At 50.7% G+C, this 23,595-nt stretch overlaps 2 protein-coding genes across 2 annotated transcripts in view; one reads left to right on the top strand and one right to left on the bottom strand.

The window, feature by feature from the left end:
* Nucleotides 1-365: 365 nt before the first annotated feature.
* On the top strand, nucleotides 366-19,839 carry NGEF (neuronal guanine nucleotide exchange factor). The gene is made up of 11 exons (XM_010151321.1): nucleotides 366-641; nucleotides 7,250-7,410; nucleotides 7,628-7,780; nucleotides 9,765-9,894; nucleotides 10,674-10,748; nucleotides 12,693-12,782; nucleotides 14,441-14,604; nucleotides 15,627-15,782; nucleotides 18,388-18,467; nucleotides 18,899-19,003; nucleotides 19,650-19,839. The coding sequence occupies exons 2-11, from the start codon at nucleotides 7,253-7,255 to the stop codon at nucleotides 19,820-19,822; spliced, it is 1,284 nt and encodes a 427-aa protein (XP_010149623.1). The 5' UTR covers nucleotides 366-641; nucleotides 7,250-7,252; the 3' UTR covers nucleotides 19,823-19,839.
* A 2,845-nt stretch (nucleotides 19,840-22,684) lies between these two features.
* LOC104509406 (chromosome unknown open reading frame, human C2orf82) overlaps nucleotides 22,685-23,595 on the bottom strand; it is a 9,786-nt gene continuing 8,875 nt past the window's right edge. The window contains exons 3-4 of the mRNA XM_010151343.1: nucleotides 23,519-23,589; nucleotides 22,685-22,794 (exon numbers count right to left, since the gene is read on the bottom strand). Coding sequence (XP_010149645.1) covers nucleotides 22,685-22,794; nucleotides 23,519-23,589 — 181 coding nt within the window. The remainder of the gene's footprint in view (nucleotides 22,795-23,518; nucleotides 23,590-23,595) is intronic.

The following is a 23,595-nucleotide window of genomic DNA, read 5'->3' as shown; positions in this document are numbered from 1 at the left end:
ATGTAACTTGAAACACAATAATATTGCAGAGAAAATCAAGGATTAAAAGAAACATTTAAAAACCTGGCAAATAACAAACCATTTCTTTTGTGTCTTCCGACTGACCATGGATTCATCTGACAGTGTTACAAATGTTTTTGAGAGCAGATTGTTGACAACACTTTAGATTTAGAAATGGCCTTCCATTTATAGTTTCCTCTTCTGGCTGAAATAAGAATGCCATAATTGGCTTTTTCGCCTAGCACGGGAGGGATCTCTCTCACCTCTGATGCAGTGAACTAATACAAAACAATTATCCTTCCCCACATACCTTTCTACTCTTCTGCTCAGCTGTAACCTCTCAGACCTGTTCATGTTGTCTCCTAGGGCTCTTGTATCAGGAATATCGAGATAAGTCTACACGCCAGGAGATTGAAACCAGACGACTGCAGGATTCACAGACAGATGCTGAGGAGAATTCACCCAGTGAGGAAATCCCATCTGAAGAAGAACCTACAAGTACAACCGAAAGCAAAGCTCCACCACAAATCAGTTTGCTGAGGAATTCCAACTCCAGGTTCAACTTATGGCAGGATCTTCCTGAGATCCAGAGCAGCGGCGTCCTCAGCATCCTCCAGCCAGATGAGATCAAGCTGCAGGAGGTAATGAGGGAAGGTGGAACGTTTCTTAACTGGGTTGCTGCTTAAAAGAACAAGAGTGAGTTAAGTAAAATGATCAAGTTTTAAAAATTAAAATCTTCGTAGGAGTCACAGACATGCCTTGCCCTGCTGAGTACCTTTCTGTGTTGCACTGGTTAGCACTCTTCACTTTTTGGAAACCACAGATGTTTTTCTATGCTCTTACTGCTGGACATTTCTGTAGCAAAAAAAAGAACTTATTTTCCCTTTTCTGATTCAGTTTTAGGAGCACTTTACTAAGGAAGGAAGGGATAATGAAGAACAACTGTTTACCAATGCATATTAATTCTTTTTTGAAGTTACTAGCAGGATACATACTTTTTACCAGAAATTTTAGAAGAATTCAACGCTTAACTGTAATCTGTTTTAAATATGATGGCATTAATGGAAAGGGAAGAGATAGAGATTGATAAGCTTCCTTATTTTTAAATGCTGTTACTTGGAGTCTTATACAAAACATTGAAAAAATAGTGACGGGTATATTTGCATTTTAGCCATACAGTGCAGTGACATCACAGTTCAAGAGCCATAAGCTGTTAATTTATAGGGCTGCATCAAACAGTGAAAGGAGGCGAGGGAAGCTGCCACAGCTAATGAAAACGTCAGTCATAAACAAGTTAAAACTGGTTGCTGTTTTGGATAGCAGGGGGATAGTGAGTGCTCTTTGTCAGTGCATAGCACTGCATTTGTGGAGTGCTACGCATTGGAGCAATGGAGACAAACAAGCCTTGTGTTTCATGCGTGGTGTGCAAAGTAATAAGAGCCATGGGCCTTCAAAGGCTCGATCCCGTGAGTCCCACTGTACTCCTGCACCAGGATTGCTTCTGGTGAGGCTGTGTGGCAGTATCTGTTCAGTCCTGGCTCATGCAATCGTGCCCAAAGTGCTGAAGAGCATCTCAGGGTGTGAGCAGTTCTCTCTAAGCTTACTTGGCTTTGCACACTCAACATTTATGAATCCCTTGTGTACCCAGCACCACCCTTACTCTGGCCAAGGCTGTAACTTCACTGGTACACTGGAAAGGCTCATTGCAGGGGTGTGATGGGCAGGGCTGTGTTACACCCTTAGTGGAAGGGACCTGCATTTATACAAGGTAGCTGGGGCTGGCAAGCACAGGCGGTTAGTGTGTCAAGGCTATGGCTGAAGGTGACTAAAATGGTTTGTTAGTTTTCTATGTTCTTCTTCTGCACTGGTTATTTCCATATCAGATTTGTTCTGTTTACCTGGCAAATCACGGTATTTCTATCTGCCAGCATTACAAACACAATATGGCATCTGAAAAATTACAAGCTTTTCTATTTCTTTCTGCTTCAAAATGAAGTGTCTTTTACAGAGAAACATTTGCTTAAAAGTTCGCATTATGGATTTCAAAACCTGCCATTTCTGTTGAGTTACGTTCATTACTTGTAGGTGTTTTAAGGAAAAAATCTCTGTGCCGCTAAACCTCACCAATAAGTGTGCTGAATTTTATTCTCTCTGCTTAAATAACAAGAGAAATAAAGCATATGGAGATGGGACAGTGCTGCCTTAAAGAAGGGCTGTGCTTTCCCCTGATGTTAGTTTATCAGAACTGAAATTTTCTTCCTGTTTGTTCTGGGATTAGCACAGCAAGAGATTATAAAATTGCTCAAAGCCAGAAAGCTGTGAAATTGGCTGAACATTGAATAGATAAAGTGGAGGATTTGCTCTGTGAGGAGAGTCAAGGACAGAAAACAAGGAGGGCTGAAGAAATCACTGAGGCAATTAAAGATATGATGTGGAATTCAGCCTTGCTATAAGCAAGCAGTGCTTGCTCCTGCAGTGCTGGAACTGTACTCACGTTGGCTATGAATTGGGAGTATGAGCTGTACATGAGGGCTTGATTAAGTGAATGTGACATGTTCAGCTTCATGAAGGAGAATTGGAGGAATTTACCTGAAGTACAGGGCAGCAGAAATTCTGGAGTAAATGTCTTAAGGACAAAATCATATTTTTCTGACCCATTTTCTTTTCAGAGCTGTGGTAAACACAGGGAATAGAAAAGCTTCCAGCTCCTCAGGTCAAACAAGAGTAGTAGTTGGAGCACAGAGAGGAATACCAGTACAAAAGCTAAAGAAAGTTGAAGCAAAACCCCCTGTTCACAGCTGAGGAAGGGAACACCACCATAGCTGTGATGGACGAGGGTTTACACAGCTAGAGAAAAAGTTGCTAATCTGCAGTAATCTGTAAAATGGAAGAGACAAGAACAAGAGGAGGAATCTGGTCTTTGTTATTGGCAGTAACAGAAAATGACTAAGCAGGTTATCAATACAAGACAAAAACCAAGACAGGTGTTTTTCAGGGATCAAGACAAGAAACTTGACCAGAAGAGTAATGGATGCTTGAAAAGTGTCATGGAAGGCAATTTGTCATTGTCCCCATTGGAACAAATGAGCCAAAAAATAGAGTTTCAGGAAGGGAAAAAAAAATTTTTCAACAAAAAAAAACAACCAAAAAACCCAACAACCACCCACCCACCCCCCAGCAATTTCGGAAAAATAAATGTTGCAGCATGGCCAATTAGCCCTGGGAACTCAAACAGAATTCAGACAGTGACAGCCTCTGCCCTACCAGCCTTTTTCACCCAAAGCAAATGTGAGAGTAGCAAGATGTAAAACATCAACTCCAAGTCTCACAAAAAACATGGATGCAAATGCAGAAAAAGGAAGAACAAAAGAAAATGCAAAAGACATGTTACAGACCACAGCGGTCAGGGAAATATGAGAATTATGTGCTACTGGAATAATTATCAGAAATGACTAATTCATTGATAGGGTAGTTTTAATTACCAAGACATCTGTTGAGCTTCAAATATGGCAAAACATGAATCACCAAGGGCTTTCTTTTAACCATCTAGAAAATGTAATGATGCAAGAAGGACGAGCCAAAAGAAGTGCTGTTTGGTTTCTGACATGGAGTTAATGTGGAGGCAATGACAGGCAGCATGTATGTAACAGGAGGAACAAGTGACTAGAGAGAAAACAGCCCTCCTGTATTAAATGTGATTTAGGTTAAAACAAAGTCTGTCTCCGAAGTACTAGGCTCTGAAGAGGTCGTGATCTAGAGTTTAGAAGAAACAACATGTAGTGAAACTTCTTTCAGTATGAACCTTAAATTAGGTATTGGTACGGCCTGTTTGTGGAGTGGCTCTGGTTTATTCCTCTTTCCCAGCTCAGTTCTCTGCCTTTCAGTTTGTCCTTGTTTTATTTACTGTACAGTTTCTTCATTTTGTCCTTTTCTACTTGCTACCAATATTCATTTTCCTACACTGTGTTCATCTTCTATGTTTTAAGACATTTCGAGCTGAGTGGAACTCGCCCAAAACAATTTACTAATAAATAGTTTAGCAAAGTATTCTCAATCTTTGAACTGAACCGTTTTTCCTGAGATGTATGAGCTTTCATAAAGTTTTTGCCAAGGATTATTTGGATTCAGGTCACTTTGGTGTTAGAAAAAGGGGCAGAGACAGACTAATCTGCACCATGTGTCATGGTGTGAATTTAGATCAGAGAGCTGCTGCTCTGAAAATATTCTTTGCTTAAACGAAAGCAGGACTTGAACCTTGTTGTGTGCACAGGTGACATGGCCTCTGTGTGGAACAGAGCGTTCGATGGTTAAGCAGTCTCTCTCTCTTGTTCCATTTTCACAAAAATGGCCAGAAAATGTTTAATTTCATTTGATGCTTTGAGCAAATCTTCGATTTCAAACCTCCAGAGAGCTCTCCAGCTGGATGTGCAGCACTTTTGCAGGTGGATGTCAGACTGGCCATGTAAACGCAGCCAGGTCTGAGAGCTGGTCACAGCCAATGCCGTGGCATTGCCCCAGAACAACATCCCTCTTGGACTAGACTGGAATTCCCCCTTCTTACCTGGTGATTTACATGAAGAGCGGGGCTATTGGGAACAGACCTTTCCAATCTATACAGTAAAACACCATATTATCTCAATAGGAATTTACCCTGTAGGATTACTTACTTCTGTCTTTGGCGACTCTTAATTTTTCTCCTTTTTTACCTTCTACATTTCCTTCTTCCTTAGGCTTCATTTCTCTTTTGCTTTCTCCGTCTTTCTGCCAAAACATAAGCAATGAAAATGATTAGTACAGCTCTTATGCAACTATGAGATTTCACACAGTTAATGACCCAGAGGACTGATGAACAGTGTTGGTCATGTTTCCAAGAGATAGTTTCAGACTATTTGTAGACTCAGAAAGATATTATTACATCTACTGACATTTAGTTCAAATTTTTTTTCTTGTTATTTTTGCAATTCTGAAACCAGAAGCTCATGCTCTTTTTTTCTAGTGATTGCTTAGAGCTGGCAAAGTTCAGTTATTCCACAGAGATCACATCATCGCATCGTATGTTGGATGTTTGGTGCCAGTTTGAGAGGTTTGCAGCTCATGCTTAGCATTCAAAAGGGAAACAGCGGTCTGGGCTGCTTGGAGTAGGTACTTTGGGTCTGCAGAGGGCCAGCTGGATCTCCAAAATAAAATTAGAATCTTGTGCCTTGCACATGCTGTGAACACTTCCAGAAGCTTGTACTGATCAGTGGAGATACCCTTTACTTACTTGGCAACTCCTTTAAATCAGAACCTTGTGCACTGATGTTTTCACTATGGATTTCATTATTTTTATACCAGCACTTCTGTCTTATCCTTTGTTGTATCTTTACCTATAACTCTCCTCTCATTTAACACCAGCTCTTACACATACACCGGCCAAGTGTGTTCCTTTCTGCCCACACCCTTTGCCCTGTCTCCCCTGGGGCTGTGCATGCACAGCCTCCTTCTCTGGTGCAGGAAAGGACCACCTGTTTGCCTCAACTGCCCACTGGGAATATTTCCTAGGCTACCAACCCTTGGACTGCAGCACAGTGTCAGGAACAGGTCTCTCTACCTCCGGTTCTTCTGTGCTGCTTAGCAGTGTCTCCAGAAAAAGACCAAAAACTGATCAGTGAAGAATTTCAAGTCAGTTCTTTAAAAAGAAAAACAAAACAAAACAAAACAACCCTGAAAAAGAACAACCAAGCCACAAGACAGACTCTCAGCTAATTTGGAAGATAACTTTTCCATATGCCCAGCACAAAAATTACTGCATGTACCTGCTGCTCCGTTGGATCTCCCCGACTCTAGCTGGGCCCCTGTAGCCACTGGCAAAGCTCAGGGACTGGTACGCACACTGCCTGGCCAGCTCCCACCCTCACCAGGGTGCAGAGAGGAGCTGTGGGCAGTAGGGGAGCTTGGGCTCAGGGATCAAAGCAGCTTTAGGTTCAAGGAAGCAAGACTTTCCCTGAGCTGCCAGAAGGTTCCTCTTTCAGCAGTGGCAGCATGGGCCAGCCCCAGGAAGAGGAGCCCAAGATGCACCTTCATCAAGAGATATCTGAAGGATCTAATGATTTTTCACCATGTTAAAGCCCTTGTGAGAATCTTCAATTAATCTTACTTCAACTAACGTTGTGTAAATAATCACATTTTTTATCTACTGCTGAACAAAGACAACAAGCACTTGCCTGGAGAGTAAGTGAGCTCTGTGTGGTATAGTGGAGCATCCCTGCAGCACCTGCTGGGGGCAGGTTTTATGTCCTTGTCTCATTAACTTGCGATTTATCTCTGAACCAAACCATCAATTTGCCATTTTGCTTACCCAGACCACATCCCTGGCCTGAGGAAGCCAGGCTTTGCGCCAGAGACTTCTCTTTTAACAGGAGAAGCAAGGGCTGGAATTTGAGGATTGTACTTAGGGCTTACAGTAATAGTTGAGGACTACTCTGTCTTGTCACAGTCCTTGGTGATTTGGGTCAGAAAAGTGTGTGGCCAGGGTCAATCAGGGAGCCTCGCTAGGACAGAAACAGCTGTATTTGCTTCATGTCAAGGAAGACAGACGGGCTTGGAGCACCACAGCATATATTTCTGTTGGCTCTGCCCCAAGGAGCATGTGATGCACACTTGGACTGCTGCGTGCTGCACAGCGCAGCCCCCGCACCGTGGTCTTTCTAAAACAAGAGCATAGATGATGCAAGGAGACCCTCCTAGGCAGCATAATAAGCCCCAACGAGCGAAGATACAAGCCGACACTGTCATAATCAGCAAGAGGGTGGAGGGTGTGTGGGGCTGCCAAGGGGAACTCACCGAAAGGGAGATGAAAGTGCAAGTGGGCATAGAAGGGGCCGGTGCTGGCAGGACCCTCATGGCAAGACTGAGAGACTCTAGAAGTGCTTTTATGGGTGCATGTGCAAAAGATCAGATTGCTTACAGACAGTGAGAAAAAGAGATTTCTGCTGGAGAGATTCAGTGGAAGGAACTGTGGTCAAACAACTTATTAAAGAGGAAGAAGGAGCCAGGTTTGAGGGAAAAAATCCTCCCCGTTCAAGTCACTGTGTTGTGTAGCACATGGCAAATGCTATTGCGGGCTTACCTCTCCCTGTGCTCTGGGACTGGAGGGTGGGCGCAAGGTCCATGACTGTGTGCAGCACAGATGTTCTCACTGAAGTTGTATGTGCGTCTGTATAAAAGTAGAAGGTACCTGCTGATTTCCTTCTTTGGGATTCTCTCCCAGGCCATGTTTGAGCTGGTTACTTCCGAAGCCTCGTATTACAAGAGTCTGAATCTGTTGGTGTCGCACTTCATGGAGAATGAACGTCTGAAAAAGATCTTACACCAGTCTGAGGCACACATCCTCTTCTCCAATGTCCTGGATGTCATGGCTGTTAGTGAGCGGTAAGACAAGTGCTGCTGGATTTTTGTCCAGCTGAATAGCATCGCTTAACTGACCTCATGTGGAGAGGGGTGGAGGAGCTGACTAGGGGCAGTCTGTTATCCACTGCCTTCAGAGCACCTGTGAACACATGGATTGCTTTGAGCCCCAAGGGCTTCTCTGGGAATTACCTAGGACAGACAGGTCACAATTAATATGAGTGCTGTGTTTCCCATCTAGCTTCCTGTTGGATCTCGAGCAGCGGGTGGAGGAGAATATTGTGATCTCGGATGTGTGTGATATTGTCTACCAGCATACGGTGAATCACTTCTCTGTGTACATCACCTACGTCTCCAACCAGACCTACCAGGAGAGAGCTTACAAGCAGCTTCTGTGAGTTCCAATGCTTGATGCTAAAGCCTTTTGACTAGGCCACAGATTGAATAGGACATGGATTTACTGTAATTTTGATTTATGAGAAAGGGCTAAATAGCACAGAAACAGAATTTCACACTTCACTGATTTTTTACTGCACTATAAAAAGAAAACACAATTTTAGGCTTTATCATAAGGGTGGGGTGATATAGTACGCAGGTAACGTACCAAGTAAATTCAGAGCTAGCAGTTCCCAGCTGTGGGAAATATTTAGGCTGTACACGGGGACACAAATGTGTGTATCATCCTTAAACTGCAAGTACAGGTAAGAGAGTGAAAGGCCAAGAAAATAATACAGAGTTCTGATTACAAGAACAGCTACTGCTTTTCCCAAGGTTCTCAGCAAGGCATTTGACCTTCCAAATTATTTTTTTAAGCAACAGAATTTTCTTAAAAGGAAAAAAAAGCTATTTTCTTCGCATTCTGGTGCTAACACACGCAACGTTACCTAGGCCTGAGAGTATAATCCAAGATATTTTTGCACTGTTTTTCAAGTTTAGCGAATCTTTTAGTCTGGTAGTAATTCTTTTATGCCAGCTCAAAACAAAGAGTGCCCTACAAGCTTGTCGTTGAGCAGGAGAATTAATTTTTCTTTCGTTACATTGTCCTGGATTCTTTCAGGACAGCACACTGCACATGCTGCACTGTATTTCCTGCCCATAGCAGCAGCTGGTTCAGGGGAGTATAACAAGCCCTAATCCTTTTCTTTCTCTGCTCTCCAGCTTTTGAGGCAAAAAAAAACCACCCACTTGAAGTGGCCTCTGTTGAGCTTGGCCAACTGTTCTTTCCCAAAGGAGGGTACTGCAGGGTTCCCTCCAGTCAGAGGTGAGCAATATAGCTGCCAAATATAAACAGTTTGCCTAGAGCAATTAGCCAGATTCTCAGAAGAGAAGGAGAATTAGGCTGGATTACTGGAGCCTGAAAAGACCTGTTGGAGACAGAGGCATTCCTAGATACTAATTTAGAATGCAGCATTTTATTCACCTGCGGGAGAACACGGAGCCAATTGCAAAGAACAGACTCCCTTCCCCAGACTCCTAGCTGGCACGAGAATTTCACAGCACTGGGCTGAGCTCGAAGCCCAAGGTGTGTCACAGCTGCCCTTTGGCTGTCCCTCAGATGCACGCAGGTCCACTCTGCTGTGGCTCCGGTGAGCCACACCGTCACACGAGTACCTGCCGCAGCAGGGAGAAACCCTTGCGACGGCTTCTCTCGGATGTCACGAGTCACACGCAGTAAAGACGGGGTTTGCACAGTTGGCAATCTGTTCGCAACCGTGCTGTTTCTGCGTGTGGGCCTCCAGCAGTAAGTCTTCCTCAGGGCCCTGCAGCTGCCAGGGAGCACTGCCTGGCTGCGACAGCTGGGGCTTGTGAGGCTGCTCTGTGTGGCAGCATCCATGGCCCAGCAATGCCCTCATCTGCTCTGAATGCCATCGGGGAAGGCCTGGGCATGGCCTGTGGCCTTCTCAGGCCAGGGAATGATTCCCATCCGCTGGCTAAGCAGCCAGGAGTAGCCAAGCTTGAGCTGTTCTGTGGCTTGTCTTGTTCTTACGACTGTGTGAATTTCACCTTGTCACAGAGTTCCAACTGTGTAAAAATATGTAATTATGCCTCTGACTCATCTACTTGGACACACACCCCATTCACACACACCTACGCACGCAGCGTATGCTGCTGAGCTAGATGTGCTAACACATGTGAACACTACCATGGCTTGTACATTAAAAGTCTATTTTTTCCCTCCCCCAACACTATAAATAGTTCTAGATTTAAACTAAAATACACCTAGAAGCATTCAGTCCCCTCCTCCCCTCTTCTCTCTCGCTGGGAGAGGCCAGGCAGATGCTGTCTCTGGGACCAAGCTGCTTTTGGGTCAGCAGCCATACACCAGCCTCTCAGGCAGGGTAGCACTCAAAGCCCTCACCTTCTCTCTCTCCTCTCAGCCAGGACAAGCCAGCTTTCCGGGAAGTGATCTCACAGCTGGAGCTGGATCCCAAGTGCAAAGGCCTGTCCTTTTCTTCCTTCCTGATTCTGCCGTTTCAAAGGATCACTCGCCTCAAGCTGCTGGTTCAGGTAGAGTTTTGCTCTTCTCTCTCTCCCAAAGGTCTTCTGCATCACTCCTGGAATTTTCCTTAACAGCAGCCGTGAATGAGGCTTAGATACAGCCACAATCAACCCTAGAGCAGAATAAAGCCTTTCCACAGAATTAGACATTCTCAACATCTATGGGCACTCAGTGACCAACCTCAAATCAGTGTTGAATTTGCCACGTAGCTTTTACTCAGTGGAAGAGTTATGAGGGAACTTTGTTGAGCTGCTAGAAGGTGTAGCAACAGCCCATTAACCCAGCTGCCTGAGGGTTAGGGCTCCAACACACGGATGCACGGCGCGGAACAGCTGCGGGACATGGACATTCTCCCTGTATGTATAACACACCATGGTGGCTTTCACCAGACTGTCAGCCATCTTCCTCCTGTGCTTTGCCGGCTTGTTTAAACACGTGGAGGACATGCTTCTAGGTATGAGGAAACAGCTCAGTCCCAAATGGTCTTATCCCACTGGGATTACCAATAATACTGTTAGGGCCAGCTTTAGGTTTTGGGTTGGGGTTTTTTTTCTGTTGTGTGGGTTTTTTTTAAAGAAAATAGAGGTCTGTCTCCTATATTTCTTTTAGATGTAAGGTCAGATGGGAACAGATTTTAATGAGAAAGAGGAACTAAGAGGTGAGAGTCACTGTACTGTCACCTATCGTGTAATTAGGCTGATGGCCAGAAATAACTCTGAGGCCAGCAAAGACCTTTCTGTGCTGTCAGATTGGGATCGGAGTTAACACAGCCTTTCCTTCCCTGCAGAATATTTTGAAGAAAGTGGAAGAGAAGTCTGACAGGGAAACCACTGCTCTGGATGCACATAAAGAACTGGAAACAGTAAGTTTGAATGAGCTAACTGAAGGCCATTAAGATTAATCCATTGCGCTCATTTACCCCCACCAAAAAAGACCTACAAACTGCAGTTGCTCCTGGAGCTGTCCCTTTGAATCTTGTCACTGTGTTTCTTTTTTTTTTTTTCTTAAGTCTTCCTTGCTCTCAAAGGTGGACTAATCTAGCAGCACCTAGATGTCAGTGACGAGGAATCCCTTGCTAACAACAGACACGTATGCGTCTGCTGTAGGAAAGGGCAGGGAGAATGCTTTCCCTTGAGGTCTTCAAGAATACAAATCGGTTGTGCAGGTACCTGAAGGTGATGGATCCCACTGAGAGATGTAATTAGCTGCAACAGGCAGTAGTGTACAACTGTGTCATGTTTCCTTCAATACAGCACACTTCTTCCTTTGACCTAGAATAACAGTTTCTTAATGAAGTACACAAGCCTGCTTTTAGCCCTCTTTCCCGAAGTTGGTAGGCAGGTGTCATGTTCAGTTGTGCTAATTACTGCTGTGTGCAAAACACCAGGAAGGCACTGGGGTGTTTTCCATCTGGGCTGTTCTCGACACGGTCAGACAGAGCAATCCCACCTCCAGGCTAATATCTAAATGGTCTGGACATAGCTTGCAGCTATGTGGGCTGGGACAGAGTGCTAGGACCCTTCTCCATCAGAAGCTTGGAACATGTCCTGAATCCTGCAGATCAGTATAAGTATTTGAATGTGAAAACTGTGCTGGAATGTCAGCCTGAGGTTATGGTTGCAGCTTCTGATTGAAATGTTGGAACAAAATGGGCTCTTGGATTTGCCCTGCATTAGCCTAGGAAGTGCACACTTTGGAGATCACTAGGGATAAAGGCCAGGAAGAATGTTCTGCATTAGTTAGTATTTGCAGAATCCCTCATGACGTATCTGGTTGTCAGTTGTTTTCCTAATGGTCAAAAGCCTGAGGAAGGCTGTTCCTGTAGGATGCAGACTACAACTGCTGACGGAAAAATGCTGCTCAGCTGTCAGTGACTCATGTTCAATTTTATAATTCCCTTTGCATGTTACTTACCTGTAAGTGTTTAAATTTAGATGCCTAATACCCAGCGAGGTACAGGCATCACAACAGAGATCATCTGGTGCCTGTTTTCTCTGTAGGTATCCTATCTGAGAGGTAAGAGCTGCTCACCATTTCAGTTGCTGATGTTCTGGTGGATTTTGAGTCACAGAAACAGAGCACAAAGTGGATCTTGTTCTCCAACGTAATTCTTCTACCTAGCCAGTTCCCAAGACAGTTGCTCCTTATGAAACTGGCAGTGGCATCTAGGTTAAGGTCCCTGTAATAGGGTAGAGCCTGCACGTTGGTTGTGGTTTTTCAGTTGAAAATTTGTACTCAGAACACAGCTGGGCTCTGTATGATGAACGTCTCTTTCCTGGGCTATTTCATAGCCTTGACATTGGCACTCCTTGGCAGAACTGCAGCATTTGCATCTTTGACATTAAGGTCTTAGGCTTCATTCTCTTCTTGAAGATGATACTGTGCGTGTACCTCATTTCAAGCATTTGGGACAAGGAAGATAAGATGCATGGTGTGTCAGACTCCGGAAAATGAGCTGTTCCCTTTGCTGTGCAACCAGGAGTATTGCTTAATATTGTCTGGTTCAGGAACTGAATGCAGCCATCTAACGTGTGCTCTGATAGTCAGCTTTCAGCTATAACATCTTCTGGGTGTTGGGAGGGTGGGGCTTGTGGGTTTGGGGCTTTTTTTTGTCTTTTTTTTTAATTGTTTTTTCCCCCCCCTTCTATTTTTCATGTGAATAAGGTGCTGACAGGAGAGCTTGGCTTCATCAATTTCTCTCACAGCAGGGCACTTACCCGTGACGGTCAGGCCTTCGTGCGCTCTCCATCATCACTTACCTGCTTCAGGCCAGTAGAGGCAAACCTTTCTACTCCCTTTTTCCCAGGTGGTGAAGGCATGCAATGAAGGTGTCAGGAAGATGAGCCGAACAGAGCAGATGATCAGCATCCAGAAGAAACTGGAATTCAAGATCAAGGTACAAGCATAGACTGGTAACCCTTTGCAGACAGGGAACCGACAACATCCAGATGTTGTGTGCACACATGTGGCAGTAATAACATATTTGCACTCCTTCTAGTGAGCATTAGGGGTGGCCTGGTCCCCACTGTCCCCCTCCAAAGCCTGTGAAGGGGATGCTGCTGCGAGCACTGCACCCGTGCATGTGGTCTCCATGCACACGTGCTGCAGAGGCCAGGCGTAGCTCTGAGGCCAGCGTGTTACGCGTGTACAGATGTGACACGCTGGCATCAAACCACCCATGCGCAGTGGGTGGCTCCTGCTCCAGCGCTCAGTTCTGGCTCTTCCCTCTCACCTCTCCAAAATGCAGGTCAGCTTTTGGCTATTATTTTACATTACAAATGACATTAAAGGAAGATGAAAGCTGCAAAACAAACATTTTAAAGCTGGAAAATACCAAAGTGAAGAGTGTCCCACCATTTTCATTCATCCCCGCATTTATGCATTATGTACAGTCTTTAATTACTTGCTGATGATCTGTTTTGGCTCCACTCAGGGAATGACTGAATCAATATTTAGGGGTGTTTCACCAGGTCATTTAATATATGCTGTGAAACTCCAATGCTGAGTATAAAGTTGCCAGTTCTTTTTTTGAGTGCTATGGAGATGCTTCTCAGATATTTCTGCTTCACAAACTCTAAGTATATTTAGCTTCCCAGCAACTTTTTTCATACCTGAACCACCAAAGAAAAAAAAAATTGGGACATTTGTTTGGAAAGCCACACCCGTCACCCAAGAATTTGAGCGCTTTCCAGTGCGTCAGGACTAGACCACAGCTCAAAGGACACCACTGGGTTGGGGTAGCTACAAGGCTGCCTTCATCGCTTGTAAAGCTGAGGCTGTGATGACAGGCAGGAGCTGGTTCATCCCTGGAGCAGGTCTGCCTTGGACACTGGAGCAGGCAGAGCTCCTGTCAGGAAAAGAGTGGAAGCGTGTGGAAAGAAAGGCTGTGCCACCGTGCATGTGATGAACACAGGGAGGAGTGAAGGAGGAAAGAGTAGCAGTTACACAGATATTTTCCAACATTTTAGTCATTTGACCGGAACCGTAGTGTTCTAATATAACATGGGCTTTGTTCCGGGCTTCTTGTGTTTTACACAAATGTGCAGTAAAGCTCCAGCAGAAGTGCTGTTGTGGCTGCGTGCACAGTATCTCCTCCTGGCTGGGACACACCCAACCAGTGAGAAACCATTTAACCTGGGTTTTTTTGTAGCCAAAAGGCCAAATACACATTTTTGAAACTCCGTCTCCCTGGCCAGAAAGGCTCAGCCCAAGTGATGAGACATGGGTTCTCCCAGAGCCAGATCAGGCTGTGCAGAACATAGCCTGGTGTTTAAGTGCACTTGGCACTTCAGCATCGCTGTCCTCCAGTGTTTGTTCATCCTTAGGCCCCTGCCATGTCCCCCTCTGAGCTCTGTTATGCTCTATGCCGGGCTGCGGCGTACATGGCAGAGCACACTGACCTCTCCGTGCAGCTCTGCTCCATCCTCTGCAGCGCAAGCTGTGGTGACGGGAGCTCACCACCCTTCCTTCTGCAGCTCTTTCAGCATCTTGACTGCATAAGCCCAGGGGGTTTTACTGCTCTCCTGATCTTTGCCATCTTTTTCTCACTTCTAGTCTGTGCCCATCATCTCTCACTCCCGCTGGCTGCTGAAGCAGGGGGAACTGCAGCAAATGAATGGTCCGAAGACATCGCGGACACTTCGCACCAAGAAACTCTTCAGGGAAATCTACCTGTTCCTTTTCAATGATCTGCTGGTAATTTGCCGGCAAATTCCTGGGTGAGTGCAAAATTTGGGCAGCATGCAGGGCCCTTCGTCAGTCTGATTTACCCCTGGGTTTATTCGAGCTGCGATGCTGTGTCCCCATCCTGTCCCCCAAGCACGGGGAGAGCATCCTGGCCTGGCCTGTAGCACCTCCCTCCAGCAGTCACCCCGACACTGAGCGCAGATGACTTGTCATGGGTGGCACAGCTCACTCCAGCTGAAAATTTATGGCAAACACATTCCAGGCCAGGTATCCCAGCAGAGTAAGCAAGCATGTACCCATCAGTTTGTGCAGAGTGGCAGTGAGTTACATCAACTGGTGGGCTGACCCAGGAGGCCTGTCTTCCTGTCAAGAAATGATTTTTGACTCATCGCTGCCTGAAGAACAGCTCAGTTAAACTTCCAAGAAGGTGGGCTAGAAAATTTGAGCAGCAGGGAGGGATATAAATTTAGGCCCGAAGCTAGTGGTTGACGTGGTATAACCTGCCTCAGGAGGAGGAGAACGTCACCCTGCTTAGGACTAGGTCTTGCGCAACAAGACACTAGTGAAACACAGCAGCACAGACCGGTAGCAGAGAACAGCGTGTTCTTTGTGGCATTAACTGGACTCACCGGTAAGGAGCATCTCGCCAGTCCAACGTTTCTAATAAACATGTCGCCGCAGTGTCTGTACGCCTGGAAATATTTTGCTTCTGCGGCAGCTTGTATCCAGAAAACACAGAGGCATTTTACAAATAGGAATGAATTAAACCTCACAGTCCCCTTTGAGGGAGCACCGTCTGTGTGGAGCTCAGACAGAGTAAGCAACTTGTGCTAGGCCAAGTGGGATGCCTAAGGCAAAGCAAAGAGAGGGTTTTCTTGCTTTGCGGTGGGTTTTCATAGCCACCCACTCATCCCTTCCCACAGCAGGACATTTTCTTTCCTCCTGCCATGCAGCAGTTCCTGGTCTGTGTCCTCAGTCCAGTTCTGGGTGGCTGAAGCCAAAGTCTCCTGGAATAACGGCAGTTTTTCCTAATCTCCTCTCTCACCTCTCCCAGGGACAAGTACCAAGTGTTTGACTCTGCTCCCCGGGGACTTCTTCGGGTAGAAGAGTTAGAAGATCAGGGGCAGAGTTTGGCCAACGTCTTCATCTTGAGGCTGCTGGAGAATGCCGATGACCGGGAGGCCAGCTACATGCTGAAGGCGTCGTCCCAGTGAGTACACGGCTCGCCCTGCCATCGCTCGGCAGTGCTCCCTCTCTACACCCATGCAAGGGCAGCACCCTTGGGTGCTGGGGATCAGGTCTCCAGGCTTACCAGGGTCAGGCAGGCAGCTGAGCTGGCCCCACAAACTGCTCTGCCCAGCATCGCTCTCCTGAGGCTGCTTTTGTCCTCTCCGACTGAAAGGCGCTAGTGAAGGAGGCAGGTTCCTCTCCTGTACGGTGTGTTTGTAGCAGCCAGGGTGGAGGATGGACAGGAGAGAAGTCTGCATTCTGCAACAGAGAGGTCAGAAATCAGCCCCGGCACAGGAGCCAAGCATTTACAGCCTGCAGCATATTCAGAAAGTAAAAGAAGGAGGATGTACGCTGTGCACGCCCCAGCAGCTCAGCTGGCTCATAAAGATCAAGGTGATGCCTGACCAGCCCTGTGAAGCAAAGTGGCTCCTGCTTGTAGGCAAAGGGTGGGAGAAGAGGCCAGTTCCTTGGCACCTTCCACAGCCGGTCTTATGCAGCCTTTCTGCTGCACCAAGCCTCCTTGTCTCCTTGGATACAGGTTTTTTTGGCTCACCGATTTTTCACTTCAGGCTCCAGCAAGCTCAGGCTGGGCAAATGATTCAGCTGTGCTAACACAGACCTGATTGTTTTGGAGCTCAGGGCACAGCTTCCTCGTTGACCCAAGCCTTAGCAGCCCATGTTTTCTAGGCACCGTGTCTGTGCTATTACAGGTGTACGTGTACCACCAGCTAAACAGCTACTCCAGGTGATGGACACCCCCAGCTTGATGTTCCTTTGCTGTCAGGCCAGTGCTCAACCTCCATATCCCTTGAAGAACACCAGCCCCAGCTGGGACCTGTCCTGATGCAGGCCCAGGGGCTGCACTCTGACCCCCTCTTCTCCCAGCTCTGGGATCAGGAAGACAAGCCCCCAGGCACAGCCAGCAACTTGCACCTTCTCCCCAGGAACGTGACTGCAGCTTTGCTGTACTGAAAATAGAGATGTCAGTCACGTTATGCAGGGCAAGCGCACATCTGACGTCGGTGAGACTGAGCTGTGCAGGGAACGATAAACCAGGCCAGGGTTCGCCTCCGCTCAGGGGAGGCAAGCACAGCTCTGCGTTTCTGCATCCTGTCCCATCTTCTAGATGGCCACAGTGAGCGTGCATCCAGCACTCGGCTTGCCAGCAGCTCTTGTGCGCTGAGACGTGATGCAGCAACTGCTTTTCCAGAGCTGCAGGGACGACTGGGGCAGTACCAGGCTCAGACTGAAAAACTGAGGAAGCAGAAGAGAGAATGGGGTGCCAAACAGGCTGGTGCATCTGTTGCACTGCTCTTGCGGCACTTCCTAGCTCCGAAGCGATGACCTGCTTGGTGGCAGCTTGCAGCTAACACCCTGGGTGGGCTCTGCCAGGAGCTGGCAGTGCAGTTGGGCATAGCTGGTCGCAGGGGCTGGACTGGAGCTCAGGTGGGTCCCTCACGGGCCGAGGGGAGCTGGAGGCTGTGGGCAGGATCCAAAGAGCTCTAGAAGGAACTGTGTGCAAGGCCAGCCTGCAGTTAGGGCCACCAGCACGGTAAGAGCCCTGGTTTGATCTCTGTGTGCCAACCCCTCTGTGCGCAGGGTCCTGGCGGCAAGCGGGACTGCACTCAGCCTGCAGCTGCAGGGCATTTCACTCCTCCTCAGCATCGTGCTTCAGCCCTGACGCATAAGGTATTCCCAGCCCTGCAGGTCAGCCTGCCAGCACTCGTCCTTCACGTCTCGCTTTTAGACCTCTCTCCTCCCAGAAGGCACTCCAGTGGCTTTAGATGTGTGTCAAGTTCAGGCTTTAAAACTACCATCTGAGCAGGTGGAAAGTTCTGGCTCCCTCGGGACCGGGAGCACGCGTCGCTGCTGCTCCAGGCAGGAGCGGGAGCCTGTGAAGATGAACTGCCCCGTTTCCAAGTCGGGCTAAGGGAACCCTCGAGGCAGCACCGGGCCTGGGGCTTCTCCAGTGCCTGTGAAACCTTCACCCTCCTGCCACAGGCCCGGGTTTCAGCATCATGCTGGATCTGGCGACGCTCAGGCGGGTCTCGTCTCATCCGCTGCCAAGCGAGCGGTACCCTTGGTGCGCCACAGCGCTCGGATGTGAGTGAATTCATCAGCTCTGCCCTTTCAATGTTCCCACACAGCAGCTAAGGGAATAAATGGTTCCTCTAACTGCTTTTCTCCAGGAAAAACTTGTCCTATTGACCCAGCTGAGCCAGGAGCTGCCTTTGCTGGTTAGAGCTCGGAGGGTGCCAGGCCCCCACACTGCTGCTGCCTCTCTGGGGAGCAGCAAGGTGTCCAAGGGGGATCCTGCTGCTCGTGGGGACAGCCAGCCTGGGGGCCCTGCAGCAAGCCAGGCCTGTGCAGCAGGGTCCAGGGCACTGGGGCACCTGGGATATCCCAACTGGTGTGTGCAAGAGGGGGGCTCAGCATCCCCAGTGAGTCCAGGACCCAGGGGGGGAAGAACAGGCAGGAAAGGGCCATGAGAGGAGGCATTAGGAGCCCAGGGCTTGCTGGGCAGGAGAGCTGGGGTCCCTACAACTGTCTCTTGCTCACAGCCCTGTTTTGTCCTCCCTATCCAGGAGTGAAATGAAGCGCTGGATGATTTCACTGGCCCCAAACCGGAGAACCAAGTTCGTCTCATTTACATCCAGACTTGTTGGTAAGAGACACAGCATGTGAGCCAGGAGCTCTTCGTCGCTACCCCAGGGAACCTTTTTCCACCCTGATCTCAGTCCAACCCCAGGCCTGGGGCCTCTGCCAAACCCTCTCCCAGGGCTCCCTTCTGTTTCCACCATCAATACCCATCTGTCTCTGGGCCTGGCCCTCGCCTCGGTCTCCTCCAGACGGGGCTGGGCTGCCCCAGCACTCTCCCTCCCACCCAGGCTGCTCACGGAGCGACACTGTGGCGGCGGGGTGCACCCAGCTCCCTTCCCCCAGGGATGTTTCCCAGATCCTTGCGGCTAGGGCACCCCTTGGCCTCTGCAGGGTTTCTTACCAGACGGGAGCTCAGTGTACACTCACCTGAGCCGTGCCATCCTGCAGCGGGCTCCGTCATGGTCCATCCCTCACTCTCACCCTGTTGCCCGGCAGACTGCCCGCAGATCCAGTGTGTCCACCCGTACGTGGCCCAGCAGCCGGATGAGCTGTCCTTAGAACTGGCTGACGTCCTCAACATCCTGGACAAGACAGACGATGGTAAGGGGGGACGGGATGGGGCTGGGCTAGGAGTTCCTGTGTGAGGGTGGGCAGCACTCTAGGGAGGTGGGCAACACTCCAGGGAGTCAGGCAGACAGGGGGGTCCTCTGGCCAGGACAGACCCTGGCAGTGGCATCACAGCCAAGAGCACTACTGCCTTCTCCTAGAACTCAGCAAATCCAGGCTGCCCCAAGCTGTGGCAATGCTGACACAGCTACCCTGGCACTGGCTGCGGGCCATGGTGGGGCTGGCACAGCCACCCCAGATGTAACCTAGAGTTGTTCTGAGCTTGATAATGCTTCCACAGCTGCCCAGTCCTGGTCTCTGGGGCACTCATAGCTGGCAAACTCAGTCACGTTGGATCTCTGCAGCGGACCGCTCCTGTGGCGTCAGGGGCAGCAGAGAGCACTCGCTGGCAGCAGTGCCTGCTTTCTGCTGGCACCCCTTAAGCCACTCCATACACAGTGCTGCTCAGGCGAGCGGGCGTCCTCGGCTAGATTTACAAATTGGGTCCGCTCCAGCACAGGCCTCTGAGCAGCTTCCAGAACGCGCTGCCAGCTCCGTAGGCTCTTCCCAGCACAACTGTCCCAGCGCAGGAGCAAGGGCCAGTCCTTCCCCATTTATGCCTGTCTCTGTCTCTGCTCAGGCTGGATATTTGGGGAGCGTCTTCATGACCAGGAGAGGGGCTGGTTCCCCAGTTCTATGGGGGAGGAGATCCTGAACCCCAAAATCCGAGCCCAGAACTTGAAGGAGTGTTTCCGGGTACACAAGTCAGATGACAGTCAGCGGAGGAAACTGGGCAGCAGAAACCGCCAATGACCGCTGGCATCCCCGAGCATCTGGAGCGCCTCTGGGAGAGGGGCCGAGGACGGGCTGCCAGCTGGGAGGGTGCAGTGGTGGTGCCACGGGCCGCCATGCAGGACCTGGTGTCCCAGACCAGGCACACGCACCCCCAAACAGACAGACTGTAGTTCCTGGGCTCCCCGCCACGCTTCCTGCAGCACCTATCCTTCCCTGGAGATCAGGGCTTCGAACCGGCTAAAACCACCCCTTCGCAGGTGTTCTTAAAGCCCCAAAGAACGCGAGCCAAACAGACACAGCCCGAAGGCCACCAGCTGACCCCTCCCTCCCCGCACGTGAGCCGGAAAGGCACGTGGCCGCAGGCATAACCGAGCTATTAATGTCACCCACTTGGAGCACCTAAGCTCATCGCTACCGTGGGAGTTTGGGGGCCCCTAAAACCATCTCAGTCCCTACCCCCTAAGATGCAGAGGACCTCTCTTGCCGCCGCTCACGCAGCCCGGTGGCACCAGGCTGGGACAAGCCCCGGGAACTCCAACCTACCCAGCACTGCTGTGAAGCCACTGGGCCCATCCCGCCGGCAGACCCTCGGCCCACTTGCGGTCAAAGGCTCCAAAATTCTCCATAGCCTGTCCACTCCACCAGCAGCCCAGCCTCGCCAGCCCTGACCGCTGTCTGCCTGCCTGATGGCGTCAAGGCACATCTTGGCTCTGCCCCATGGCTCACCTCCGCTTCCACAGCCTCCGTCCCTCCGCAGAGTCGCTGCAGAAGCCTGGCACCGTGGCCTTGCCAGGCTGATCCCACACTCACGGCCCCTGCTACTCTTGGCACCGTGGCCTTGCTGGGCTGATCCAACACTCACGGTCCCTGCTACTCACTGCTGCTGAGACGCAGAGCAGGGTGGCTGTGCCAGCGCCTCCCCGCACACCACCACCTACCCCGGGAGCACTGGCAGGGCCAAGTGGCCACGGAGCAGGCGAGTGACATTGCCCCAGGAGCCGTTGGCCCGCAGTAGCTGCCTGCATGTTGTAACCCACAGCACCCAGCTGCACACGCAGCCTCCCTGTACAGGCTCACCTCTGTGTATATACGCAAATCCCCCGTCGCAGCACAGACGGACCACCGCTCCTTCCAGCTGCGGCACTGAGCATCGCATGAAGCCCAGGGCACAGCGCTGAGGCCAGCCAGGGGATGGACCCGCAGCATCTGCCTGTTGTTCAACCGCCTCGCTCCAAACAGCCCCACGCGTGGCCACAGCCGAGGGCTTCTTAGCCACAGGCCGTTCCCGAGCTGCGGCCAGTGTCCATCGGAGAAATCAGTTATTTGGCATCCTTCCACAACACCGCAAAAGAGTCTTCCAGGCGCCATGGCCCGCGTTGCTGTACGCTCCAACTGTGCCACAGTTGTGCTCGAAAAGGGGATGGAGAGCAGTCGCCTGCCGACGGAGCCGCTCGCCAGCCAGGGGCGGAGGAGCACGGCCACGCTGGTGGCAGCGTGGGGAGCCATGGAGACCCCTGGAGCTGGTCTTTGGGCCACGCAGGGCCCCAGTTACATGTGGGGTGTGTAGTGGGGGGCCAGACCCCCCAAGGGAGGGCTGGGGTGTGGTCTGTATGTCACCACAGTCCTGCCCTGGTCACCCGCAGCACCCCAGGGAGAGGGTCCCTGCCACCTGCCAGCACCCAACCCAGAGCTGGGGGCCAGAAAGGGATCGCAGCCTCCAGGCTGCTGCATCAGCCTCGTTTAATGGGACGCCCCCAGTCAGCTTTCTAAATACAGCCAAACCTCCTGCCCAGGGTCCAGACCTTGCAGCACCACAAATTCCCAAATCCCAGAAGAGCTCCAGCTCTAGGAAATCCTTAAAATTACCTGAGAGATCGTCGCATCCAGATCCTGCAGATTCGCAGCCGGCCCAGCCCAGCCCAGCCTCTACAGCCCCACACGCCTGCCGGGATGTTTCTCACGGCACAGAAACGCTCCCCCACCCATCAGAAACGGCCATCCCAGTAGCGGAGGGGCTGATCCAGTGTGAGCACACTGGTTCCTCACTGCATTTCCATGGGGGGAAGAGGGGCTCAGGGCTGCCGTGCACTGTCCTACGACCCATCACCAACTCGCTCCGGCCCCTCTTGCTCTGTCGTGACTTTTAGGACTCCGAACCCTCGTCACAGGCCGTGCCGTTTTCAGGCACCAAGTGGCATCCAGTGTTACTTCCTCAGACCCAGCCCTGCACGCCTCCGTTTCAGTGGTCTCACGTGTTGTACAGGGCCAGGCCTGGGGCCCACAAGGACAATGGAGCCCCCCAGCCGGGCTGCCTCAGCAAACTGAGGGGAACTTCTCGTTGTCTCGTTTTTCCGTGTGATGAAATATAGCTGAGCGAGCCAGCGCCAAAGCAACACGCGTGCATCTTCTTCCTCCCCCACAGCGACTGTTCACCTCCTCCCCAGTCCCTTCCAGTGCGACTGGTGGTAGGCAACTGGCCCAAACACAGGGGGTAGAAGTGGGGCTATATGGGTTGGGGCAAGACCAGGGAAGCATCGGGGTCCTTCCTTCCCAAGGAAAGCTGTGCAAGGTGGTACCCAACACCATTACCGCCACCCAGGCTACACCCAGGGGGCTGCTGCCAGCCCAAAGACACTCACACTGTCACAGGTCCCTCCTGACTGGGGGGTGACGCTGCCTGCCCCAGCCAGGCCTGCCTACCTGCCCCCAGGAGACCTTGGCTAAGAGCAAAGAGCACTTTGGGGTGCGGCTCTGCTGCCCAGCACAGAGGCTGGAGCGCCCTTGGCCACAGCTGGGATTCTCCCCAGGGCGAACGGGGAGCTGGAGCAGTTGAGGGCAGGAGACGGGCCAGATGGGTTACGGAAAAATCTTTTATTGAGTTCAGGAGGCAGAGAACTTCCTCAGCGTGATGACAACCAAGGCCACAAGCACAGATGTACCCAGGAGGGAGGCGATGACAATGGCACCGATAGCTCCGGGCCCCAGCGAGCCTGCAGGGACAGAGAACAAGGTGGCGTGAGGTCAGCAGAGTTGGTGGGTCCCAGACGGGAACGGCCACAGGGGTCACCCCCACACCCAGCACCGCCCCAGCCATCGGGCCACGCTCCTGCCCCAGAGCTCCCTGCGCTGGCCGTGGGGGCCCTGTCCCCACGTCCCCACGCAGCTGAGGGCTCCTGTGCCCCCGTGGCATCGAGCCCTTGGGCAGGGGCTGGAGCCAGCCGCTGTCCCCTCAGCCGGGTCCGGGTGACCGGGACAGCTGCCGCCAAGCAGGTCCTGGCGCTCCACTCTCCTGGTAACACCCGCAACCAGAGTTGCTCTGCTTGCTCCGGAACGGCATCACAGCAGGCACTGCTGTATTTCAGAGGCCAGGACAGGCACTCACGCTCCCTGTTTAAGGAGCTTTAGCCCCCGGAGAGCCCTGCCTACACTCAGGGCACGTTCTGCAGGCGTCTGCCGAGGCATCTGCCATGACGGGTCAGAGCCGGGGCAGGCAGAAAGGCCCTGGCAGGTGCTCTGGGGCTGGTGAGCACTCTGCAGTGGGGGCTTGTTAGCAGGGAAGTTTCCCTGAGCAGACGATACAGGTGCTCTTCCCCCACCCCAACAGCCTCCAACACCTCCTGGGAGGTGACAGAGCCGTAAAGAGCAAATCCAGAGCGAGGATGTCTCAGGCTGATGTGGGATTGACCGGGGGCAGCCCGTCATGCAGGCACCTACCGTCCCCGGCATCCAGCCGGTGCAGGTGGGTGGTGTCCTCAGGCTCCAGCTCGGAGGTGTACGGCGGGAAGGCAGTG

Source organism: Eurypyga helias, unplaced genomic scaffold (genome assembly GCF_000690775.1).
Source record: "Eurypyga helias isolate BGI_N326 unplaced genomic scaffold, ASM69077v1 scaffold3300, whole genome shotgun sequence".
Classification (NCBI taxonomy): domain Eukaryota; kingdom Metazoa; phylum Chordata; class Aves; order Eurypygiformes; family Eurypygidae; genus Eurypyga; species Eurypyga helias.
This window is presented reverse-complemented; position numbering and strand designations above follow the sequence as displayed.

Excerpts from the sequence above, each read along its gene's own strand:
- NGEF (XM_010151321.1), top strand. The coding sequence starts at position 7,253 with ATGTTTGAGCTGGTTACTTCCGAAGCCTCGTATTACAAGAGTCTGAAT. Across the intron at positions 10,749-12,692 it reads CACATAAAGAACTGGAAACA|GTGGTGAAGGCATGCAATGA; the intron begins GTAAGTTTGAAT and ends CCTTTTTCCCAG. Across the intron at positions 19,004-19,649 it reads CCTGGACAAGACAGACGATG|GCTGGATATTTGGGGAGCGT; the intron begins GTAAGGGGGGAC and ends GTCTCTGCTCAG.